The 17,926-nt window shown below is 43.9% G+C and overlaps 1 protein-coding gene across 1 annotated transcript in view; it reads left to right on the top strand.

The window, feature by feature from the left end:
* Nucleotides 1-2,983: 2,983 nt before the first annotated feature.
* grin2ba (glutamate receptor, ionotropic, N-methyl D-aspartate 2B, genome duplicate a) overlaps nucleotides 2,984-17,926 on the top strand; it is a 78,935-nt gene continuing 63,992 nt past the window's right edge. Inside the window, exon 1 of the mRNA XM_070847784.1 lies at nucleotides 2,984-3,178. Within this exon, the coding sequence (XP_070703885.1) occupies nucleotides 2,984-3,178 (195 nt within the window). The remainder of the gene's footprint in view (nucleotides 3,179-17,926) is intronic.

Genomic DNA, 17,926 nt, shown 5'->3' with positions numbered 1-17,926 from the left:
AGTGTGTGTGGGGGTTTGTACCTCAGGGGGTCTTGGGCTGGTAGAGGCTATCTGCGGTCCACCCGTGTGTAACTGATATGGCTGCTGTGTGCGCTGGTGTGGCTAATAGAGCAAATGGTGGGTGAGACGAGAGGGCTGGCTGACGGGGAAATGGGGTCATTTAGTGTCATAACCTCGCTCGTGTAATCTAGAGTTTAATACACGCCTTTTGTGTTTCTTTATGAGACATGCTTTGACTCACTGTGGGACTTTTTTAATGGGCTCATCTCTCTGAATGATCATTGGAGTTGCACAGTGCATTGGCTAATATAATCTGCGTGTCTGTGTGTCTGTGTGTGTGTGTTCACATGTAAAATGTGTCAGAAGTCTCTGCTAATCTTTGCGTGAGAGGAATTGGTGTGTAAAATAAAGGCATTTTAAGGATTCACAGCAGAGTGAGCTGGACTACATCACTGCGTTTACATGATCAATGCTTATTGCAAAATGTGTGTGTGTGTGTGTGTGTGTATCTCTGTGTCCATCAACTGTTTCTGTATGTGTGCGCATGTAGGCCTATTTTAATTGTTGCCATGGAAACAGAGTGCTGCCAGAGAAGTCCAGATTCAAAGAGGGCATCTCTCTCCATCTCTCTCTCTCTCTGTCTGTCTCACTCTGACTTTCCTGCTCCTCCTCTTCCCTACCATCCCTCTTTGTTGCCTCGCCTTGTCTTCCGTCGCTACTTTCTTCATCTCCCCTCCACTTTCTTTCATCTCTCTCACGTCTCACCAAGGCCCTCCTTGGTTTACACTGTGTGTCTCTCTCTCTGTCTCTGTCGTTTCCTCCCACTCTCCCCCTCCTCCCTTCTCTGTGTCCTTGTGCCTCTTATCATCCCTCCCTCATTTCTTCCCTCCCACCTATCCATCCTTCCTGGAGAGTGGTGTGCAATTGACTATTAACACAGGGACCTGTAATTAAAGCTGACGAACCTCCAGCAATTAGTTTTCCCTAAAGAAGTTGTTCTGTCATCTCCGCATACATCCCTTTATCCCTCTCTCAATCTCCTACTTGCTTTTTCTTCCTCTCTGTCATTTCCTGTCTTATTAGCTGTCATTTGACAGGGTGCTTATTGTTTTAGTGTTTTTGTTCTTCTTTGTACCTTCCATCTGCCTTGTTAACAGCAGTCATGTATGAGATATACACACAATACACCACTCAGAACAAGTTTATGAGCAACTACACCCCCACTGTCCTGGGCATGTCTGCCCACTAAACTGAAATGAACATCCATTCCCACTGAGCGTACACCTACGCAGACTATATGGTGAGAAACTCAAGAGGGCACAAGCCCTCCCACACACTCAGATGTAAACATACAGAGAACACACACATCGTCAGAAGTCTTCCTTTTCAGGTCTGCCTTTGTCTCCAGCTGTGTCGCTGCTGTCCCACCGTGTTGCCATCATCTCTATTCTCCTCTCCTCCTGTTGTCTACTCTGAATCTTGCTAATTTCCCTTCTCCCTCTTTGGTTTTTCTTTTTTCACCGGCCCAAATGGCCCTTCCTCCCCTTCCTCCCCTCTGCATCCCCATTAATGAAAAGCTCTATAAATAAGCACAGAGAAGAGGGAGTCTGAGAGAGAGAGAGAGAGAGAGAAACAGAGAGGGAGATACGGTCAAGTAGAACGTGGGAGGGAGGTGGAAGGATGGAGGGATGGACAGCAAATGGCTGTGAGTGTTAAACTAGGCCAATAGGGGTTGAGGGAGGGGGGCGGGTATCATATCAAAGCCTTGCGAGTTGCTCCGAGCGCCTCTGCCGTCAATCACTTAATCAATTTCGGCGTCAGTCAGTTTGTCTGTGTCTCGGGTTGGTGTGTCACTCATCTCGCTCCAGACAATTTGTCAGTCAGTTTGTTGGAGTTGGCGTGTAGCCGTCTTTTCCTCTGTCTGCCCTCTCTCTTGTTTGCATTTCTTATTCGACTTCCTTCCTTCCTTCCTTCCTTCTGTTGCTCCCTTCCTCACTCCTTTCCCTGTCCTCTCCTGTCAAGAAGCAGACATCTCATCTAGGGGGAGAGTTTATATCCTCCATAATATATACCATACTGCTGCTTCAGAACATTCCACATGAATTATTGATCCCTGTGAGATTATATGTAAACTTTATGCCATTCTGCTGTGTGTGTGTGTGTGTGTGTGTGTGTGTGTGTGTGTGTGTGTGCACTTATGCACTATTTATGTGTGTCAAGTGTGACTCTTGTCATCCCTCTGTGTGTCTTTAAAGCCTTGTTTTCTACAAGGTTTCCCTCTCTTTTATTCTCTCCCTTCACTGCCCCATTTCTGTGGACTGACATTGATATGCACTGATTCACGTAAAGCATGTAGCCTCTCGGCAGTTCACTTTATTCAGTCAATGTTGCACGGTGCTATGTTAACCTCTACCTCCTTCTCTGTATCTCCCACCTTTTTTACTTTATTTTTTAGATTCTCATCTTGCTTTATCAAATGTCTTTCTAAACCACCTTTTATCTTTTCTGCTCCTCCCCTCCGATTCCTTCATCTCTCCAGGTACTACTCTCCCACTCCTCCACCATGCCTGTCAGCGGCTGCCGCAGCCCCTCCGTGCCTCACGGCCAAGCCGGGGCCTCCTCCTCCGCCCCCTCAGTCGCCAAGGGGCAAGAGAGGGTAGATGGACCCCTACATCCACCCCCGCATCCATCGCCCCACCGCCGCACCAGCACCTCTTTCTGCCTCTCCCTCCTTCTCCTGTTGCTCTGCCTTCTCCACCTGCCTCCGGTCTGCCACTCACGGAGAGAGAAGGGCGGGGGCGGCGGTGGCGGCCACTACATCCCCATCCCCCAGCCCCCTCCACACCACATGGCCCTACCCAACATCCTGCGTGGTCTCAGCATCGCTGTTGTCCTGGTGGGCAACTTCAGCGAGGTGGCACTGACTGGGGCTCGGGAGAAAGAAGACTTCCTCCACATGGCGCCCAACGTGGAGGTGCTGACCATGAATGAAACAGACCCTAAAAGCATCATCAAGAGCATCTGTGACCTAATGACGGAGCACTGGCTGCAGGGCGTGGTGTTTGGGGATGACACCGACCAAGAGGCCATTGCCCAAATCCTTGACTTCATTTCAGCCCAGACCCACATCCCCATCCTTGGAGTCCGCGGGGGCTCCTCCATGATCATGGCTGCCAAGGTAGGACACCAGGAAGTCTTTCTTCGCTAAAATTGTCCTCATTTTCAAACAGCACAGGCTGTGTAAAAACAAAGTTGTCCCCATTCATAGTTATTGTGCAAGGAAGTGTGTGTGTGGGTGGTTTGAGTGTTAAAATACAAAGAGGAGCTGACCTTGGAAACACTGAATGGAAAATATTGGTCAGCACTGATAAATGAAGTGTCCTGCACTTACCTGTGGCTGCTGCCGCTGATGGTTGTCACGAGAAACTAGCAACATACAAAATGATGCCAAACATAAGTAAGCGCTGACATCCAAAAAACACCAATATTACAGTTTGAGATACACATGCACCTGCTGAAAAAATTAATGACAATGTGCCCTGCATAACTTGAGCTTACTGTACTGCTTTGCCCTGTTAATATCAAGCTTGCCCAAAACTGTGGTGCCATTTTGACCGGTTTGGCTGCAGCGGCTGATTTCTCATTCTCCGCTGCCATACTGCATCAGTATTAACTCTGGGCGCAGACATAAAGACAGACAGACAAACAGACAGACAGGGTAAGCTGGGGTGTCTGACTTGGAAAAACAAACTAGCATGAGCGAGGATGCCAGTGACAGGATCAGCTGGAGATTGCACCAGAACAGAGAGCTAGATCTCTGCCTATTTACTAGGCCTTGCCTAATGGGATAAAGCAATCTGCTGCTGCTTTATCTGTGTCTGCCTGGGATCTGGGCTTGGACCCCGTTCCACAAAATCAGCTCATTCATTTGGTACTTTGTGTATAAATCCAGCTGTATTAAATAATAACCAGTTAAGGAAAAATTAAATTTAATGCGACTTCCACGCGGGGAAAGTGAAACCTATATGACAACATTTGCTCCTGCTGTGGAGAACTTGCTTGGGCCTCATAGAGTCATATCTCGGCCATACTTGTCTCCACGCTGCCGTCCTCCATTTTGTCTGCTGACCCTCTGGTGTCAACAGGTCTCTGTACCACCAGGGACATGAGCTGCACTGACATGGCAAGGCCAGCGGCCACCACTGAAGCTCTTCTCTCTGTTCCTTCTCATTAGAGCACTAAGGAGAGAGATGGCAGGGGACTGTCCAGTCCCATTTAAAACAGCTTCCAAGCACACATGCAAAAACTGCTATACAGTACACACATTTCTTTTACTGTACATGCACACACCACTTTCTTCAGTAAATGAATATCTGCCTTTGAACTGTGGCCACATGTGCCTTTAACCCCCAACCCCACTAACCGTATGTTTTAAAAACACAGAAATCTTTTTGAGCACTCCAGCTGCCCTCCTGGTGCACGGATGGCTACAGTACATGTGAAAATGTATGTCCGTGTCTTATTTCATGGAAAGATGCAGGGATGTGGGAGGAGGAGGGAAACGGGAAGCAGTCGGGGGTAGTAGTTATGGAATGCACGGGCCTGTGTGTGTTTGTGTGTGTGCAGTGACAGTATCATTCATTAAGCACACGTGCCCTAAGTGCACCAGGCAGCAGGAAAGAGCAGTGTTTTGTGGCAGAGGTTTAAATGGATTTCCCCGGCCACAAGCCAGAGACTGCCTCTCCTGAGAGCTTCCTCCTGGCTGCACCGGGGCCCAGGAGAGTGAGGACGAGGCTGCGCTAAGGCTCAGTCTCCAAACGGATTTGTGTCTGCCTAATGGGCTGAGACAATGGAGTGGCGAAAATACGATAGAGAAGGATCAGAGGGAGGGAGAGAGAGAGAGAGAGAGACATCGGGAAAGTGGAGAAATTGAGATAGCGAGGATGAGATTGGGTGGAAGAAATTGTACTTTGAGTGTAGGGGAGGACAGGGGTGGGGTTGTTTGAGGAGTTTTGGCCAGATCAGGTAGGGTTCAGAGGGGGCTGCCTGTAGAGGTGATGGACTGATGAGGGTAGAGGACAAGGGCTGAGTCAACAGCAGAAGAAGAGACACTGTTCAGACAGGGAGGAAAACAGCGGGATGGGGGGGTGCAGGACAAATGTCTCTGTAAATAAGTGGGAGAGCAGAGAGAGATATAGAGAGATGAGAATGGTATGGGGAGAAAACCTTTCTTACGTATGGACAGCAGGGATAGAGAAAAAGCGATATAGAGTAATTGTGGAAGATAGAATGAAAGGCGGAATTATAGAGTTTAAGAAAAATGTGTGTGTGTGTGTGTTTTTTTTTTTATAGTGAGCGAGTGTCTCAAGGAAATGGACTGCCAAAGATTGGGAAATAGGGATTGCAATATGAGGTGTTTATCTTACGGTCCCGCTCCATCACACACACACAAACACACACACACACACAAATGTGCGCACTGTCAAAACTGAAGGCCAAACGCTGCTATTACAGTTGGCAAGACAACCCCTCCTTTTCCATTACACATCCAAAGAAAGGATGATAACAGGGAGCGACACAGAAGGCGGAGAATACAGCATTTAGATTTTTAGTGCGGACTGAATAGGAAAAGAATTTGGAGGAACGGTACAAGATAATTCCATAAAATGTACCCTCAGGAGTGGCCTACAGTAGTCCCGTGTGAAGAGTCAGGTTGAATCAGAATAACATTTTCATGCTCACATAAGCGTCTACAAGGAGTGGTACTTGGTATTTATGGTGATGAAATACAAAGAGAAGCACAGCGTTATGTGCTGATGGTACAACACAGCCCCCTCTCCAGTCCAGTGTCAATCAGCCTTCCAACTCTCAGTCGCCTGACATCTGTAACAAGAACAAAACTGGATCTTTTAGAACAATTCCTCTTGGGGATGAAGCAAAACTGCAGCAGTAGATCAGCAGTAAAAAGTGGGACTACAACTACCACAGTGGCTGCATCTGTGTATACAACTTGCCAGCGGGAAGTGGCTACTCGCTGTAGTTACTGCTATTGCAGAGGAAAAGTAGACTTGTGTATAAGCTTGAAAGAGTGAAAGCTAAATAGATGAAGGGATGGAAAGAGGAAGTGAGGTGGCTCCAATATTAACAAGGAATGAAGAGGAAGGCGGAGCAGGAGGGGAAAGGAGAAAGACGGATGGAGGCAAAGGGCACTCACATCTATATCAATGAGTAAGATCAGTGAGGGAGGGTTGGTCGGTAAGTAAGAGGATGAGTGCACTGAGTGCATGGCCACACGACGGAGAAAGAGTGGAGAGAGGGAAGGGCAGAGTGACATAGAGCACTAGTTTGCAGGGAGTGCAGCAGCAGGTGTATCGCCATCTATCCAACGTAGCAAATGCTACATGAAAAAGAGAAGCTGTCTCTTTGCTCAGGAAATCGCAGCCTAAATGGAGGAGGAACGGAGGAGAAAAAGATGGATAGAGCGCAGCTGTACCCACGTCTGTGAAAGACAGGACAAGATAAAGGAGGAGGAGATGGAGAAGAGAGAGGGAAAGCATCCAACAGTTTAAGGGTGTGTGTGTCCTTGTGCTATGTGTGTGTGTGTGTGTCGTTACCTAGCCAACATGGCTGTAGTTGCCAGTCTTTTGTCTGTAGTGGTTTCCAGCACCACCCTGCTTGTTGTCCCTTTACAGTGTCTGTTGGATTGCAGTAATCGGTATGATCTAAAGCTTTGGCTAATGCTCACATTATCAAGACATGGTGAGCCATTTTCCTCAGCGTGTCTAGAAGGTATGGCTTTGTAGTGGTACAAATAGCTGTAGTTGTCACTGATCACCCCTGGGCCACTACATAATACGAACAACGAGCTAATCTGTAAATGGAGGCTGCTGGTGCTGTAGATCAGGAGAGAGATAGCATCCACTTGTGCATAGGATTTAAATGTAAGATCGTCAGCAATTAATGAAAAAAGGAACCGCAGCCAATCCTGATGACCTGAGGGAAACTATAATATGAATGTGAACATTTGCACACATGCAAACATATACAGGCAGACCGATAAAAGCAGCACAGGCAGCGCAGTGTTTTCATAAATATATGGCAAGACATGTGTCACAGGGCAATTAATGTATAAATATTAAACAGATAATGGAAGAAATGCTAATAAAGATCCACAACGAGCTGCCATACAAATACATACTCAAACATGGCGATGCATGCACACAAACAAATCTGTTCCCCGCCATCTTTTGTGTAACTGGCAGCCGTCTCCAGGAACGAAACAGCAGGATGTGATCAATTAACTTTTGCCCAAATAATTTAGGCTTTTCATTGCTTCAAATGTGGTCGTTTGCCCGCGGGTGTCCAAGGCTTTTGTAGGAAGAGAGAGAGCGATTTTGTGTCTGAGCACAACCGTACCTGTGTTTCACTGCGTCTGTGTGTGTGTGTGTGTGTGTGTGTGCGTGTGTGTGTGTGTGTGTGTGCGTGTGCGTGCTAATTCTTCTGAGGAAACAGGCTTGATGATAGTGTAGAATTGGTGTTGAACTGTGTCCAGGGATAATTGTTGTGGAGTGTGTGTGTGTGTGTGTGTGTGTGTGTGTGTGTGTGTGTGTGTGTGTGTGTGCAGTCAGCCAGTTGAACCATTTAATCACAGCACAGGGGTGAATTCAGAGGAGCAATTAATGTCCATACCTCATTTTCCAAAGAAACTCAGTCCCCTTGTCCTCTGTATTTGTTTTCAAGCTACATTTTTATGGGAAATAGTCCTTTTTTACTTTTTGCTCTCAATGAAATCGACTTATTTGGGCATTATTTCCTGTTTGAGGTACACTCACCACGTCCTCGGGGGGTTTTAGTCCAGTGGGTTGAACATAAATGTGCCTGCATTTATATTCCCAATTAATGTCTTACAATAGCACCTATTGTTGTAGTAATCACTGAGGTCCTGTACTCTATTAATGTAATGTGCTGTTCAGCTTGGCAGCGCCGCGTCCTTGCTAAAACATAGACGCAATTAGGAGCATTTGTAAATGATGAGAGAATTAAAAGCGAGTGTTCCTGCGCCTGATGTCTCTCTCAGTGTTTTCCTTTTGTCTGTTTTTTTATTTCTCTTCCCTTTTTACCTGTCTGTCTCTGCCCGTCCCCGTCTCTTTCACATCTCTCTCCCCTAATTCTTCAGTTCATTCATGCTTTTGTCCAGTAAAGCACAGTAAACCTCTTGTAACAGCTTTCTGATCTATCCTTTCATCCAGGATATGTTCTCGCTCTTGTTTTTTTTGCTGCTCCCTTTTGTCCAGTTTTATTCCCCAGTGTTTCTCTGTTGCTTGTTTTTCTGTCTGTGCACTTTCTCATGTGGCTATTTTCAATTGCAAAACCCTCACCTGGAAATGTCCCACTACTACTTTTCTTTCTTCTTTTTTTTTTTTACCACAGCATAAATAACACAAGATGAAGAAGCTAAAAATCATAAAAACAAAACAAACATTCGGCCCTTAAGTACCTTGAAGTCCAAATGCTTTCCCCTCCACAAATACCAATAATAAGGACAGTCTGTGTTTTCTTATTATTTTAGTACAGCAGTTTTTCAAAATGCAGAATAATAAACTCATGTTTATTGTGCTGATGACACATCTCGATCGGCAGCACTGCCAGCTCCACTTAATCTCCAATCCTCAAGATTTCAGTTCTGCTCGATTTGACGACACCCATGGTTACCGGTGGTAACGGTGAGCGTGACTTCAAGTCCCAGAATGCTGGGGGCAGCAGACACTCCTTAAGGAGGTACTTCATTAGAAATACAACAGAGGAGCAGCTGGTGTATCTGTTTACAGCTCAGCCAAACAAAATCACATATTTTTTGATTAAGAAGTCAATAAATAATCTACCTCTAATCTGATTTCATGGTGCACACAGTACGAGTAGTTTTCCACACAATGGCACTGTGGCTGCTCCCTCTTCTTGCTCTACAGTCTGCAATATTTTGAACTGATTTGCTGACAGAAAACGACCATTGTCTTCTTTGTAGACACATTATTAGGTTTAAACGACCACATTTAAGCTCACGTCTAAAGAAACCTATTCAGAACCTGTGAACTTTAGCTTGCGTGGCGCGGTAAAAGCCTGATTTCTTATGATGGAAATGTCCCACTACTAGTCTCTTCTTACCTCCTCATTGTCCTGGTTTAGAAAATGTGACAACCCACTGTGTGTGTTCCCCTTTTCTTGAGAGAGAAAGATCGAGAGGGAGAGAGCGAGCGAGCGGGAGAGGGAGAGAAAGAGGATAGGAAGAGGTAGTGAAAAATATCGAGAGTCCTAAATTTATGTGTCCTATTTTCCAACCCCGTTGGTCTCAATTTACTCCGGCCATTTAGAATGTGGCCATTTTTAAACTCACCCCATAACTTTTTTTCGATACCTCACCCTCCCTGAACTCCCTCTGCTCTATTGCTTTACATTGTAGACAGATTGCTTCCATACACCAGATTAACACCAGAGATGACTAGTGGAATCATTTGAACTGGAATGAGATAGCTGCGAGTGAAGAATGTGCAATCTGCTTTTACAAATGATTTAGACCACAAAAACAAAGCAAAAATTTTATCTTTTTTTACATATTTGGTGACTAACTTGTAGTGCCTATTATTTAGTATTTTGTTCATCCTACCATCATGGCTTTTCCCTCCATCTCTTCTTATTTTGCAGTCCTATGTTCTCTCTGTTTTCCCTGTATCACCTTACTTCTGTCTCTCTATATGAATGTGGCTGTCTGCTGAGGTCTGGTTCATCCTGTGGCAGCGAACAGGAAGGCAGACAGATTTCCAACAGATGTCCAGGTGTGAATCCACCCTGCTCCCCCACCCTCTCACTCCCAGCCGTCTCTGTGTCTCTTCCCCATGCTCAGATGACCGTAGAAGCCAGCAGAATAGAGCAGAATTTGCCAGGAGTGCACACTAAACAGCAACAACAGTTCCGCTGTCCCTTAATACCTCACCCATGTATCCTCACCTCCTTTTTTTTTTTTTTAACCAGACGCCGTCTCTCTCCCACCCCTCCCTCTCTTTTTCTTCCCTCTTGACCTCTTTTCCTTCATTCTCACTCTCTGTCCCCCTGGTACGGGACCAGTCACACCTTCCCCTCCATCCCAACCCTCCGCTCACGTCTCCGCTGACTCCCTCCAGACGTGCCCTTACACCCCCAAAACCTCCTTCACTACACTACAACCAGCACCAGCCTTATCTTCCCTCCCTCCCTTTCTGCTCTCCTTTCCTCACCCCGCTCTTTCTCCTTTACATCTATTCCCCCTGGACATAGTCCAGCCCTCCACTTTCCCACATCTCCCACCATCACCACCACTGTCACCAGCAAGATCTACAAGCAACTCCCTCCCCCTTTTCCTCCCTTTCTTTGACATTCATCCTCCCCTCTTATCCCCACATGGACCTTACACCAGCCCTTTGCTGGGACCCTTATTAGCCTTATCTTCACCTGCCCCCGCCTAGATTTAGAGGTGGAGAGGGAATGGACCTCTATCTATTCATAGGCTGAGATGAGTCAGTGCTTTTGTATAAAGTACACAATATATGCAGAGAGGAGAGAGGGAAGGAGATATGGATGGAAAAAGTACAAATTTAGGACTCTGGTTAATTGCTGCCTCCCAGACGGGCATGTTGCCCCACCCTGCTTAACCTGGACCCCCATCTTTTTTTTTTTTTTTTTTTTACCTTTAACCCAACCATTTCCCCTCCAACTGTTTACGTCTGTCCTGTTATAAAGCCTCCATCTCTCTTGTTCCTGGTGACAGGTGGTGAGATAGTCCTGTAAACAAACAGTCACAGATTCAGCCCTTACAACACCCAGCGTGTTCCTGTGAGAATATAATTGAGCGAGACTTCACTCCATCTTCACTGTAAATCACCCCGCAGTCTGAGTGTCATTCAAAGGTGAAATGAGTAGTATTTCTCCGTTTTGTTTCATTAGTAAAATTACTGTAAACAAGTGCGCACATCGCTGATAAGCTTGTCGACCCCTGCGCTGGATTTTATAGTTTGCGGTGCCACTGGGTCAGATTTGGCTGAATTTCATTACACAAACCAAAGGGATGGTTCTGCTCTTCCAATTCAAATCGAGATCTTCTTCCATACTGAAAGGCCAGTGAGCATCCTTCTCCACATGCTCCTATAACAGAAGATTGATGTAGAGATCATATGTCTTGATCCGTCCTCTTGTTTGTTCAGTTTTTACCAACGTATCACTACACCTTTTCCTTAAAGTGCTTTGTAACACAGTTATTATTATCAGTTCATTTTGGACTTAGAAACAGTAGAATTATAAGTAGTAGTTTACCATTATGCTCATTAATATTCATAAGCATAGTCATGAATATTCGCCATTATTAAGCTGTGCATCCGTTTCTGGCCTCCTCCACCCTTAAAAGGTTCAAGACTGTGTGAGAACACAACGAGATCAGACCGCTCTTAGATATGTCACTGGGGGGAGGTACCTGTATACTCACTTGAGACTTGAGGTCTGTTTGCTCAGTGTCACTTGGTCCAGAGGTTGCAAATCGAAAAGTAGAGTTGGAGAAAGGAGGATCGCTCTGTGTGAATCACTAGCTTGTCCGGTCATATCAGCGCACGAATCCTCCTCAACTTCAGCAAGTCTGGCCGTATTGATTTACTGTATATCACATAATAGCAAATAAATGCATGCTCACATACAAAGTTAATCAACTGTGTTGCATCAACAACTTGCTGGGCCTCATTCACTAATATGTGCATAGAAATTGTGTTAGATTCATGACGCGTGTGGAGTGGTCAGTTTTGTTCTTACCACTAAATCAGAATTACTCTAAAGTAACAGGTGTGTTACTGTGCCATACCCCCATATCTCTATATGAGGAAATATGTTTGCCTTGAGGCAGGGTTAAAGTGGGCCAGAACGATCCAGAGCAGAACTGGTTGTTTGGTAGCCTCCATGATGCCTCATGTTACAAAATCCCGCTTTAGAAGCCAAGAGGTGTATCATGGAGAAAGTGCCCAAAGCAAAAAAAAATCCAAAAAAATCTAATTTCACGACTGAAGTAATTCAAACAATAGCGTCTGAGGAAGCAGCCAGAAAAGACACACTCTTCTAGAAATTGGTGGGAGTAAGTCAAAGAAAACCACGACTGTTACATTTCAACGTGGACGCTCTCGTATTCTCCACTTGAAGCTAGGATTGGGAAAAACAGTTTTTGTCGAAATTTCAATTTTGGCAATAATGGTGAGGATGAAGGGGTATCAACTTCATGGTTATTTAATACATTTGACCAATGCATTGGTAAATCACAGTTTTAGAATGTGTTTTCTATTAAACATTTTTGATGAAGGAGGTTTTAATGTGCTATACATGAAGTTTAAAGATGTGTGTTTACATTTTCTACATTTGGGCCTTCATCATTTGTGGGTAGGAATGGTCCGAGACAATTTTTAAATTTGTTTGCAGAGCAAAAACAAAAATTCGATAAATCTTGGGTTTGTACGCAGATTGTTTCCATGCACGGTTTAAACACAGATTTGTGCATATGGACTGTTTGTGAATGAGGCCCATCGTTTTTAATTACAGTTTGCTTAGATTCATTCATTTGTTCAGCAGCACTTTGTAAAATGATGCCAATACAACAATAACCACTTGCCTTGTCAATAAGGCATTTGAATTTTATTAAGTATATTCCCTTCTTCAACCTTCTCTAATGCTTTCTTAAGTTACCCTCTCCTTCTTTCACCTTTTTTCTCCTCCATTTGCCCTTACTCTGTCCACGCACACCCTCAACCACGGCCTCTTGTGTGAGCAACTGTTACTAGCTCCGTATCAATGGAAGAAGAGAGCAAAGGAGGGGAAAGAGAGGAAAGAAAACTAGGATAATGGGGGGCGGGGGGGCAGAGAGGAGGGAAAGAAAGACACAAAGGGATAGAAGGAGCACGAGTAAAGATGAGAAAGTGAGAGAGTAGGAGTTGCGGATGTGGAAGAAGAAAATCATGAGTGAAGACCACAATGTGCTCGCTCAATTACTCACCAGTGCTGTGCCAAGCTGGCCCTTGTCAGAACCACATGCTGTGATACACACACACACACACACACACACACACACACACACACACACACACACAGACAGCAGCCTATGCATCAGACCAATATGTTCAGATGTGTTCCTGCTGACCTACAGTATAAAAGATTTTCAACCTAGACACACTGTGTGCTGACTATGGACACACACACACACACACACACACACACACACTTGCAGATGCTTACATAAGCTCCACTGCCCTTTCGTACGCAGACAACCAAACACATCCGTAGAAAAAAAACATGTTAAACGTGAGGGTATCAACTAACACAAACACACATTTCAAACCCGAACGAGCGCAATCATGTGCATTGTGGGTAACAATCCAATCTATTTGGTGTCAGAGGCTGTTTCCTTCTGAGCTGACTCTTGTTAACGGTTTTCACGCTAAGACGGATGCCAGGTGGGAAAGCAGGCCAGCGGTCCAACATCAACACCCCTCACACCCTGTGTGTGGTAGCGCACCCCGATAGGAAACGGAAAAAAATACAGCCGTGCAATAAATGGAATGGTTACAGTAAATAGATGGATGCTTGTGCTTAGATGTACATTTTCCATTATACTCTTCTTAATGAAAACACAAGAGCAAACTGTCTTTCCCTTTGGTCTTTTTCCTTTTTGTGTTCATTTTAGAATTCCACAAAGTGCGCTATATACTGTAATAGCATAATTTGTCTATGTTTTTTAGCTACAAATGAAAGTGCCCTTTTTGTCTCTGATGTTTTCTGGTTTTACCAGATTGCAGGTCACATTAGATCATTTGAAACGGATCCCAAACATATTGCATTTGCTTTCTTTTGAAAATCCTTTGCTTTGTGTTTATCGCCATAAAAACCATTCCTGGGGTTGAATGAAAAAGAAAAAAAAAAGAAAAACAAGAAACACAGAAAAGATCTTTTTGCTCAACCCCATTCTGTCTTGTTGCATCTCTCCCTCTCTATTTTTTATCTCAACTGCTCTGGCGCTCTCGTTCTCCCCTCACTCTCTCTCTCTCTCACGTCATGTGAGTTGAGGCGAGGCGAGCTCCTGTGATGAATGTAAATGTTGCCCCTCCCCTCCCTTGTTCTCCTAAATTACAGCAAACACCACCTCCTCTTTAGTCTTCACTCCCTGTCTGTCTGCATTTACCCACAACCCTGCAGTTCGTCCTCGCACGTCGACCGGCGGGCACTCTGCCCAGCCTTCAGCATCCATACAAACAAAACAGTTAGAGATACAGTACACAGACATATGAGTCAGCCATGACAAATAGACAATACTCTGAGACGAAAAATACACCTCCAGCATGTATGATGCCTACTCTATGTGGATACTTTCAGTACAGTATGAACCGCTAGACTGCCAACACAGCCTGAATACACTTGGCTCATTATCCTCATCCTTGCATTGGTCACAATCAAAAACTGGCAGGAATTTATGTTAATGCATTTGAATATACGTTGTACATCTGTAGTTTTTTCTGGATTTCACATTTTGACACCACAAGAAATTGCAAATGTGATTTACAGCATTGCAGCACTTTTTTTTTTTTTGTGGAAATGTTAAAATGTTTGCATCGATCAGGTAGCATTAATAGCATTTATTAGTATTTCCACCTGTAAAATGATGTGGACAGTTAACTTAAGACGCACTAAAGATGAGACATGTCAATAAAATAAATTAGTCCTGTGACAAAACTAAGAATTCTTTGTAATTTTTAAGAATGGAAGAGCTGCCACCAATCTTCTGTTTCCCTCCAATAGCAGAACAACGCGCTACTAGACTCTTTGATTCTGAAGTATTTCAACAGCACAACCAGCACACCAGAGTATGGAGCTTGACACACAATGACATATACATGCATGAGATGACAACTTCCAGCAATCCATTCAGTCAGAAAAATGAAGCACATGATGTTTTCTGCAGTGGGATGGACACAACACAGCTTTTAGGAGTTTGTCTACTTATCTTACACTTATAGCTGCTGATAGTAGCAATAAACCAATGCAACCTAAAGGAGATCGGAGATTGAGTTCTTTTTAAAGAATTTATATTTTACATCACTTCATATCTGATGAGATGATTTAGATTCTGCTGAAAGTCTGTTATGAATTTTGCATGAATAAAGATCTGAATTCTATGTCAGTGTTTTTTAGAGTCTATAGCCTAGATGAAGATCACCTAAGTTATTGTAATTAACCTGAGAGGAACGGGAATTTGTGTACAAAATTTCAGCAAATTTATTTGGACTCTGGGGAGCCACAAATGTCTTTACAAATGTTTTTGCCAATCTATCCGGTAGATGTTGAGATATTTCATAGGAAAAGTGCAAACTTTGACCTGCGTGGGGTGTTCAATGAAAAGTCAAGGGGTCACCACAGTCGTTGGGATTCATCCTCTGAATGCCACCAAATTCCATAGGAATCCATCATATTTGATATATTTCAGTCTAGACAAAAATGGCAGACTGACTGATCACCATCCCTAAACCATGCCACTAGCACGGTGAAAAAATATTAATTTCATTTCCGTCTTACACAGTATGAGTTATATAGCATTATAATATCATCTATCCACAGCTACAAATGTTTCTGTGGTCATAAAGTTTGTCATCACCATTATTAACATGCCACGGGACATTTTATTATTTGTAACCCATTATCTTTATCACCATTACCATGTTCAGTATCGTCATCATCATCATTATTATCAATAAAACAAACCCCGCTGGGCATTTAGCTATTGGCATTAGTTCCTGTATTTGTTCTCTGTCACATCATTCCTGTGTCAAGCACTTGTTTGGTAGACTGGAGCTTTGGCTGGCCTGTTCTCCGCCAGAGACTGATTTGCATTAGCAAAGTCAAACAGGCTTAATAGACTTTTATTGGCATGAGGCGGTTGGGCGCCGAGGGGGGCTTTTAAACAATGCAATATGCTAATAAACAGAACGCTGTGTACCAGGACAACAACTAGCATAACAGCATTGAAAAAAAACCCCAAAACAACCCCTACACATGCAAGCACCCAATCCATAATCCTGCATTAATAAATCCATTTGCTTTTTTAAAAAATATATGTTTTCACATATTAAACATGACTTTAATATGAAAAAAAGGAAAGATAATTCGGGCCGTTTAACCATGTCTACAATTTATGACATTGTAATATATGTGGTGTGCATCTTAGCTTAGTGTCACCAAGACACAGCTGATATTGTCACAGCAGAGTCTTTGTATAGTTCTTCCAAGTTATGCCAAGGTTATTTTATTAGATAAGAACCTGTAAGTAATAGACTAGATCTGTGTTTTTTTTCTCACCTTATTCTGGATGAGGGCCAGATGATGGTAGCACCTACCTACAGCGTGCTGTGCATCACATTCGATCAAGTGGTTTGGGCAACACACTGTAGCTGAACTTTTATCATAGTAAGTGATGCCAGCAACGAAGATAAGTGTCCAAAAAAAGAGAGCCAAATTTGTATCCACTTGTAAGATTAGATCTCACACAGGGTTCAGCGTGATTTATGTGACCACACGAAATATGTACTGAATACGTACTGCGCATCGTCGACCAAATAAAAGAAACATCCAGCAAGATTAGCGAGATACATAGAATAGTCTAAATTGTCCTTGGATTGCTCCGATACAACTCGGTTTAAAAAAAATATATAAAAAAATTCTATTTCTTTGAGGAATGAAGAAGGTGGGAATCAGTGTTTCTCTATAGAACACAGAACGTGTCTGATTTCATCTTCTGCTTGTGATACCAGGACCATTATCTTCTTTAAATTTGGCAACATCATGAGGGCGCACGTGTTTTCACCTTGAGGTATGGCACAACATCCTTATAGCCATATACCTTGGCCGTTATGTGACCGCGCGGAGCAATAATTGACCAAATGACTCCCTTAAGGTGGCTTCCTGTACAGTATAGATCCCCCACGAAGTTCCACATCTGGCAGTAAATTGTGAGCCTTGTTTTCAAAGATTACAGTACAAATCCTGAGCTCAGTATCACACTCTGTACGTCGCCATTTTTTCAGTGTCATCCCCACCCCAATACAGGAAAAAATAGGGAGACAACAAAAATATCAATTCAAAAATGTGAATTTAATAAATCTTATTCACTTACTCGTCTAGTATATTTCAAATGAAAAACTTTTAAATGTAGAAAAGAGCCTCTCGAGTCCCATTTCCGCCAACCATCTCTTTCAACCTGCATTACTGGACCCAACATTTCAGGAATGGTGGAGACTGGGTATTGAGCGCTTCAGAGATCTCTTCACGGATATCGGCTTTGTATCGTTTGAGAAACTGACTAGAGAGTTTAATCTCCCAAAGTCTCATTTTTATAGGTATCTACAAATAAGACACTTCCTCCGTGGTCAGATACCGAACTTCCCTGAGACACCTGATGTGAGCATTGCTGATGCACTTCTTAATTTACAACCATCGCGCAGGGGTTTGATCTCCATTATTTACAATAAACTGCTAGGCATAAGGCAGGCCCCACTCAACACCATTAAAACCGCATGGGAGCAAGATCTGAATCTAACCTTGTCTGAGGACATGTGGGATACCATTCTTAAGTTGGTTAATTCAACTTCTCTCTGTGCCCGACACTGCTTGTTACAATTCAAAGTTGTACATAGGGCCCATATATCCAAATCAAAATTGTCTCGCTATTACCCTGATGTAGACCCCTGTTGTGACAAATGTAAGCAAGAGGAGGCTTCACTTATTCACATGTTTTGGAGTTGTCCTAGCCTGGAGAAATACTGGAGGGAAGTCTTCCGAACTCTATCCGTAATTGTCAGCTTAGACTTGGAGCCCAACCCTCTGA

Source organism: Pempheris klunzingeri, chromosome 17, assembly GCF_042242105.1.
Source record: "Pempheris klunzingeri isolate RE-2024b chromosome 17, fPemKlu1.hap1, whole genome shotgun sequence".
Taxonomy (NCBI): Eukaryota; Metazoa; Chordata; class Actinopteri; order Acropomatiformes; family Pempheridae; genus Pempheris; species Pempheris klunzingeri.
The sequence above is the reverse complement of the archived record's forward strand: the minus strand, read 5'-3'. Positions and strand labels throughout refer to the sequence as shown.